An 8699-nucleotide genomic window follows, 5' to 3' on the forward strand; every position below is an offset into this window, starting at 1 on the left:
GCACGACACAGGCAGAGAGTATTTCGATAGAAGCACAAATCAAAGTAAAAGCGGAGCTGGGATCGAAAAATATTGGAGCAGCTCCAAAATCGAGCATCAAAGGCCATTGGAGGAAGAAGCTGCAGGCTGTTAAAGCTCTGAACCAGGCAGCGTTTTAACCTCCCGACGTCAGCTGCTCAGCGAGTTCGAGAATCGGATAGCTACTTACTCGAGTATGGACTAAAAAAAAAAAAAAAAAAAAAAAAAAAGAAAAAAAAAGAAAAAAGAAAAAAAAAAGAAAAAAAAAAAGAGAAAAAAAAAGAAAAAAGAGAGAAAAACCAGTGCGGCATGCGTGAGTTACGGTGAATCAGGTATGTAGGGTCGTGGTTGTCGTCGTCGCATCATCATCATTATCATCATCATCATGATTATCACCTGTGTTGGCAAACTCGTCGGGGGTGCGACCACCGGCCATGAGCCACTTGCACCAGTCAATGGTCTCCCAATTGTCGATGGGCTCGCCCGGATTGAGCAGTATATCGAGCAGCTCATTCAGGTGGTGCGGACAGCCGGAGCCGAGGTTCGCGCTCCGGCACTCGTCGAGAATGTACTGAGCAGCGCCCTTCTTGCCCTTGTTCATGAGCACCTGGGCCGAGGCGCTCGAGGTCGACGCCATCGCCCCGACTGAGCTGCTACCGCCCCCAAGGGCACCGGCGCCCTCGTCCGACGGGGATGACGACGAGCCCTCCTCCCCGGGATCCTCCAGCTCTCCTCGGCTAGCCAGCTCCGTTCGCGGCGGCGGCTGGCTACTGACCGACCGAGAGGTGAATGAACCTGTCCACTCGCGGCGACACACACTCGCGACCGTCGTCAACTACTTACACACTGTACCCTACGGCTGCGACTTTACTCAAGTAATCTTAGACACCAACTTAACCAGTGGGTAAGTAAGTATATGCGCGAATGGTTCCGTACCAAACTAAACCGAGTACTTGAACAATCACACTTGACACTAATAAACTTGACGCGGTTGGCTCAATCGGTGCGGACCGCTGCTCCAAAAGGGGCACCAAGGACGAGCAGCGATGGGCAGTTGTCCTGCAGCCGACGACCGCCTCGGGCCTGCTCGAGCTTCGCAAGCGCCATGTCCCTCCCGTGGTTGAGGTCAGCGGCGACAGTGGCCGTCCAGCGGCTCGACATCGCAACAGCAGCCATACATACCTCGCAGTAACGACGACGGCGGCGGTGCAGGCAGCAGCGTTGTCGTCGTCGTCGTCGTCGTCGTCGTCGTCGTTTCGTGTGATCGTGTCTCTCCCTCGCGATCGTCTGCTCCGCAAGTCCCGCACTGATAAATGAGTGTGTCCCCTCGACAGTCTCGAGTCTCGAGTGTCTCGACACCCCCGAATGCAAGGATTCTGTGAGAGTTCTTTCTTATAGGTGTACTTTTTTGGAGTATAGATATATATTTGTATGTAAGAACGATCTTAATATATTATAATTCGTCTCTTTACAATCAATCATTGCTGTAACTGAAAACTTTGAAACAAATCGAGCAACCCTCGAACCAAACCCGAGTTTGCGTTTTCCCCCAGTTGTAGGAATATACGTAACTTAGGACAGTAAGAACACGCAATCGTCCACGGTCCACGCCACGACTTACGTATATGTATAGGTATGCGATCTTAGATCTTACGATTAGAAGATCATACATAAGACTAAATTTAAGACTGACGCGCTGCAGATAGCAGATTCTCTGCAGGTGATTTCTGATTTGCTAGCTCAGCTAGCGTAGCTGCAACAATTTTTTGTTGTCAGCGCCATCTCACGTTATTATAGTTATAGTTATTTCTAATAATACAATAAAGCCCTAAAATTATTAGCATCACTCTTCAGTAGTTCAATAATTACAACACCAGATGGCGCTCGGTTGAAAGGCAAATTTGAAAAAATGAGACTCTATCGTACCGACAGTAGGTAAAAAAAGAAACCGGCAACGATGAACTGAGTTAAGCGTTGGTACGGCAGGCCCCGAATTGCTGTGAGGACCATTCGTAGATCAATAATACCGCAGTTTTGTTGTTATTGTTGCAATTATAATCAGTTATAATAACGTTTATAAATCTTTTTTTATCGAATGTACTAGGTACAGCAAACAGCGGAATAACATTGACTCGACGATCGATAACGATCCAATACATCGCATCCAATAATACGCTACATCGATGAATCTCGCGGACTATCTCCCTTTCCACACCACATTTATAATATCACACTTCATCAGATATACTTAAAAACCATGTAACTCGGTTCTTCAATTCTCATTTGAATTTTAGGCAATTTAAGAACAGAATATCATCTGTACTTGAATAATACAATATAATGTACAAAATTAAACCGCCTCCAGTGTACAGACATTACAATTTCTTAATAATTACTTTCTTAGTGCTTGCCTTTTCATAAAATACTTTCTTTAAATTATAATTGTATTTCAGGTAACTTATGACATATACAATTACACAACATTACACATGAATACACAACATTTTTATAAAAAATGTATCTAATTAAGACTAATCCAATTGATACATTAAAAACAAAAAGACATAAAAAAATTATCTGCATGTTAAAAAAAAAGAAAAAATTGTTTTTAAAGTTTTTCTTGCATTGTCAGTACAGTGACATTCCACGCAGTTTTCTGTCGCATATCTTATTTGAAATTATAAATGGAGAGACAATGCGAGAGAGAAGAACATTTCTTTGATATCTCTTTAAATCCGTGACCATGCTCTAGCTAACTCTAAATATTTGTTTGTTTTGCACTACGAAAACTGTGAAATACTCTGGACTAATCGTCATGCTAAAAAAAATAACAAAGGTTTACATAATCCTACTTATACCGTTACATAAATAGGTATGTAGTAAGTACAAATAATACAATATATGATAGTATTTACGGGACAGCGGTGCTGAAAATTTTCTAAAACTTTTTAAATTTCGCGCGTAACGAATCAATGTCCGGCCAGTGTACATATAATTATCGATGACAAACCGAAGAGATAACGATAGAAACGATGTGGGTGGGGGGGGGGAAGAGAGAAAAACAGAGGTTTTGTCAACGCATAGCCAAGGCATTGTTACTTTCAAAAATATCAGTGAACGAATACCTTCTCGGTGGCTCGATTGTAGAAATGCAGTTCCGCCGGTCTCCGGAGTTAAGCATCATTTGCTGCGGTTAGTACTTGGATGGGTGACCGTTCGGTGCTCTTCGTTTCGCCCGTGATGTGTTCGTTTCGAGGACCGGTTAACTGTATCTCTGTCGTCTTGACCAGCTTGAAGGTGCAGGAGTTAGTAATCCTTGTGTCTATACGTAGACACTTGGACCTAACTCTTGCCAACTTTTGTCTTTTTTTTTCTATTTTTACTTTAAGATAATGTTTATCAATGTCCTTGGCATTAAATACTTTTTTACGCATGTTAAGCGAGTTTTTAAGCATACAAATTGACGCTAAACGCGTATGGCCCAACTGAGGAACACCACAGGTAAGACATTATCAGTGGGTAATAAAAACATGGTATATGACTTCTTTTTTTTTAAGGAAATATGGTCCTGATTTGTTTAGTGTAGTTAAATTTAAAAAAAAAACTTCTCTCTAGCTGGATGGGGAAAACAAGCCTTGACGCATGCTTTTTTCAATTTTGCACATTAGGTGTATTATTTGCGAAATATTTTGTAGGTTTAGCTCTTTCTGGTTCTTATATTTTTGTAAAATTTTCTAATCTAACATTTTTTAAAAACATATATTAATTTATTTTTAAAAGTAGCGACACATGTTGGTAGTACTTCATGAATAATTTTTTCCTCGATATCTCACACAAAGACGTGTTACATCGAATAGTGACAATAAATTTTATTTTTCTTGATACATCGTCAGCCTCACAATGTTGTCGGATAACAATTCAAAATCGGTCAAGTTTTTTCTCGTTTTTTAGGCGCAACATATACAGTTTGTATGGCACTCGTAGTTCTATATTGTCTTATACTCATACATAAAAAAGTTACTTACCAATAATGATTTAGCCAAGTACTACATAAGAAATATACATTAAATAGATAAAAAGAATTACCTCACGTTTTTAGGCACGACTGATTCACACAAGAGCCCTGTATTTTTGCCAGAGTAAAAAATGTAACCGCCACTTATAAAGACATGTAAATCAACTATCTGAAAAGATGGTGCTTAGATTTGGTTTGTAGTTTCGTATTCATACCAAAACCCGACAGTTTAAAATTTCGTCGAAGGGAAAAATGTTACCAGCCCCAGGATTTGCACAATTCTGATAAATTAAAGTCATTTTTTTTTCAGAACCATCTTCATGTTTGAAAAATTAAAAACATTGAAAAACATTAATTAAATCATTTTTTTGCTATATCTTTTAGTTTGTATTAATGGTGTGTGTTACTGTATAAGTAGTAAGAAAAAATGCAAGTCTCATCGAAGTATAACTTTTTTATATCTTTAACTTTTATTCAAATTACAATCCTGATGTATACGTAAAGGCAATAAATATTTAAAAATAATTTGAAAATTTATTTCTGGAGAGTATAGTAAAAAGTTGACATAATTACATCAAGTTGTAAATACTACAGTTGTAGATCTCAAAAAAATACAAACTTTCGAAATTTTTGTATATTTTTTAAAAACTACTTTGATGCTCTGAAAAATGAAGGAAGTACTTTAGCAGGTCAAAAAATCAGTATTTTTGGCCACAGCTTATGTTTTAGATTTGAGTATGGCCGCGGAAAATTTAAGATCCTGTGTTACATTTCGCAGAATACATATTTGAATTCAAAATGTGATTGTTACGGTCTGGACATTGATAATTCACACCTCGATTCACACAAATAGCCAAAAACCGAAGTAATAGTGCTCATATTGAATATAAATAAAAATTTGTTTAAACTTTTACGATTATGATTATACTTTTCGTTTAGGTAAAAGTTTTTTTTTTAATGCACTACGTGGTACGGTTACATGGTATACTTAAGCTTATAGAACTTCTCCGCCTCGTACACATAGACGGCGGCGTGGTCAGAGTTAAAAACTCGCAAGTCGCCTTGTGTTTTGCCTTTTCTTTCAAGCATCTGGTGTAGCAGTTCGCTTTTTTTTTTTTTTTTTTTTTTTTTTTTTTTTTTTTTTTTTTTTTTTAATGATGACTGCATGTTGAAAAAAAAAGAGAAAATTGTAGTTAAAGTTTTTCTTGCATTGTCAGTGCAGTGACATTCCACGCAGTTTTCTGTCGCATATCTTATTTGAAATTATAAGTGGAGAGACAATGCGAGAGAGAAGAACATTTCTTTGATATCTCTTTAAATCCGTGACCATGCTCTAGCTAACTCTAAATTTTTGTTTGTTTTGCACTACGAAAACTCTGAAATACTCTGGACGAATCGTCATGCTAAAAAAAATAACAAAGGTTTACATAATCCTACTTATACCGTTACATAAATAGGTATGCAGTAAGTACAAATAATACAATATATGATAGTATTTACGGGACAGCGGTGCTGAAAATTTTCTAAAACTTTTTAAATTTCGCGCGTAACGAATCAATGTCCGGCCAGTGTACATCTAATTATCGATGACAAACTGAAGAGATAACGATAGAAACGATGTGGGAGAAGGGGGGAGGAGAGAAAAACAGAGGTTTTGTCAACGCAAAGCCAAGGCATTGTTACTTTCAAAAATATCAGTGAACGAATACCTTCTCGGTGGCTCGATTGTAGAAATGCAGTTCCGCCGGTCTCCGGAGTGAAGCATCATTTGCTGCGGTTAGTACTTGGATGGGTGACCGTTCGGTGCTCTTCGTTTCGCCCGTGATGTGTTCGTTTCGAGGACCGGTTAACTGTATCTCTGTCGTCTTGACCAGCTTGAAGGTGCAGGAGTTAGTAATCCTTGTGTCTATACGTAGACACTTGGACCTAACTCTTGCCAACTTTTGTCTTTTTTTTTCTATTTTTACTTTAAGATAATGTTTATCAATGTCCTTGGCATTAAATACTTTTTTACGCATGTTAAGCGAGTTTTTAAGCATACAAATTGACGCTAAACGCGTATGGCCCAACTGAGGAACACCACAGGTGTGACATTATCAGTGGGTAATAAAAACATGGTATATGACTTCTTTTTTTTTAAGGAAATATGGTCCTGATTTGTTCAGTGTAGTTAAATTTAAAAAAAAAACTTCTCTCTAGCTGGTTGGGGAAAACAAGCCTTGACGCATGCTTTTTTAAATTTTGCACGTTAGGTGTATTATTTGCGAAATATTTTATAGGTTTAGCTCTTTCTGGTTCTTATATTTTTGTAAAATTTTCTAATCTAACATTTTTTAAAAACATATATTAATTTATTTGTAAAAATAGCGACACGTTGGTAGTACTTCATAAATAATTTTTTCCCCGATATCTCACACAAAGACGTGTTACATCGAATAGTGACAATAAATTTTATTTTTCTTGATACATCGTCAGCCTCACAAAGTTGTCGGATAACAATTCAAAATCGGTCAAGTTTTTTCTCGTTTTTTAGGCGCAACATATACAGTTTGTATGGCACTCGTAGTTCTATATTGTCTTATACTCATACATAAAAAAGTTACTTACCAATAATGATTTAGCCAAGTACTACATAAGAAATATACATTAAATAGATAAAAAGAATTACCTCACGTTTTTAAGCACAACTGATTCACACAAGTGCCCTGTATTTTTGCCAGAGTAAAAAATGTAACCGCCACTTATAAAGACATGTAAATCAACTATCTGAAAAGATGGTGCTTAGATTTGGTTTGTAGTTTCGTATTCATACCAAAACCCGACAGTTTAAAATTTCGTCGAAGGGAAAAATGTTACCAGCCCCAGGATTTGCACAATTCTGATAAGTTAAAGTTATTTTTTTTCAGAACCATCTTCATGTTTGAAAAATTAAAAACATTGAAAAACATTAATTAAATCATTTTTTTGCTATATCTTTTAGTTTGTATTAATGGTGTGTGTTACTGTATAAGTAGTAAGAAAAAATGCAAGTCTCATCAAAGTATAACTTTTTTATATCTTTAACTTTTATTCAAATTACAATCCTGATGTATACGTAAAGGCAATAAATATTTAAAAATAATTTGAAAATTTATTTCTGGAGAGTATAGTAAAAAGTTGACATAATTACATCAAGTTGTGAATACTACAGTTGTAGATCTCAAAAAAATACAAACTTTCGAAATTTTTGTATATTTTTTAAAAACTATTTTGATGCTCTGAAAAATGAAGGAAGTACTTTAGCAGGTCAAAAAATCAGTATTTTTGGCCACAGCTTATGTTTTAGATTTATGTATGGCCACGGAAAATTTAAGATCCTGTGTTACATTTCGCAGAATACATATTTGAATTCAAAATGTGATTGTTACGGTCTGGACATTGAAAATTCACACCTCGATTCACACAAATAGCCAAAAACCGAAGTAATAGTGCTCATATTGAATATAAAAAAAAATTTGTTTAAACTTTTACGATTATGATTATACTTTTCGTTTAGGTAAGAGTTTTTTTTTTAATGCACTACGTGGTACGGTTACATGGTATACTTAAGCTTATAGAACTTCTCCGCCTCGTACACATAGACGGCGGCGTGGTCAGTTGCGCATCGATGGTCAATTCGAGGTAAAAATAGACGCCAACTCACAATCCTGCTCTGATGATGATGAGGAGCTATACAACAACCAAGGTAGAAATAACAATATTACAAAAGCGAAAAAAAGTAATAACAAAACTAAACGTGACAAAATGCCACCTATTTATGTTTATGATGATAACCCGAAAAAAATAATTAACCTATTAGTAGAAAATCAAATCAAAGATTTTAGCATTTCTCATTACCGGAATGGTGAGCAACTCATTCACCCCAATAACATTGATTCTTTCGAAAAAATAAAAACAGTCCTAAAAGAAAATATAATAAATTATTATACGTACACACCAACTTCTGATAAAAACAAGTTAGTAGTACTAAAAGGCATCAATGATGTTTTTACAGAAAAAGAAATATTTGATGAACTAAATAGTTTGAATTATACTAATGTTGAAATAAACAAAGTAGAAAAACTAAAAACAAAAAATAATAAACACAACATCCTTTTAGTACACCTAACCAACAATAGCGATACAAGCGAACTATTTAAAATTAAGCTGATTGCTCACCAAAAGATAACATGGCAAAATTTCAAAAAAAGTTTCGCATTTCAATGTTATAACTGTCAAAGAGTGGGACATTCTAGCAGAAATTGCTTCCTACCTCACAGATGTGTAAAATGTAGCGAACAACATGAACCAGGTAAATGTACTCTCACTAGAGATAAGCTTCTTAATAAAGACAAGGTCAAATGCGCCAATTGTAACGAGAACCACCCAGCTAATTACCGTGGTTGCACCTACCTCAGGAGTGTGGACGAGATGATTAAAAATAAAAGAAATGAAAAAATTACAGAACAAATACAAAAGGGCTTATTGATAAGGGGACCCCCCCCCCCCCACAAAAAGGTCATACGCCCAAGTAGTAAACAAAATTCAAACAGGCCTTATCCATCCTCCTGCAGTGGATGCAACCAACCGAGCACACATGTTGAGTGGTGGAGCTCCCACAGATGTAAAAATAAGAAACGACAACAAT

The 8699-nt window shown here is 36.5% G+C and overlaps 1 protein-coding gene across 2 annotated transcripts in view; it reads right to left on the bottom strand.

Moving 5' to 3' along the window:
- Ubr3 (Ubr3 ubiquitin ligase) overlaps positions 1-1661 on the bottom strand; it is a 24046-nt gene extending 22385 nt beyond the window's left edge. For both annotated transcript variants that reach the window (XM_089595833.1, XM_089595834.1), the window contains exon 1: positions 415-1661. In XM_089595833.1, the coding sequence (XP_089451959.1) occupies positions 415-655 (241 nt within the window). In that variant the 5' untranslated portion in view covers positions 656-1661. The remainder of the gene's footprint in view (positions 1-414) is intronic.
- Positions 1662-8699: the final 7038 nt, after the last annotated feature.

The sequence above is a fragment of the Copidosoma floridanum genome, unplaced genomic scaffold (assembly GCF_036245765.1).
Source record: "Copidosoma floridanum isolate Cflo_tuat_1 unplaced genomic scaffold, Cflo_Japanese_pri ptg000029l, whole genome shotgun sequence".
In the NCBI taxonomy this organism is placed as follows: Eukaryota; Metazoa; Arthropoda; class Insecta; order Hymenoptera; family Encyrtidae; genus Copidosoma; species Copidosoma floridanum.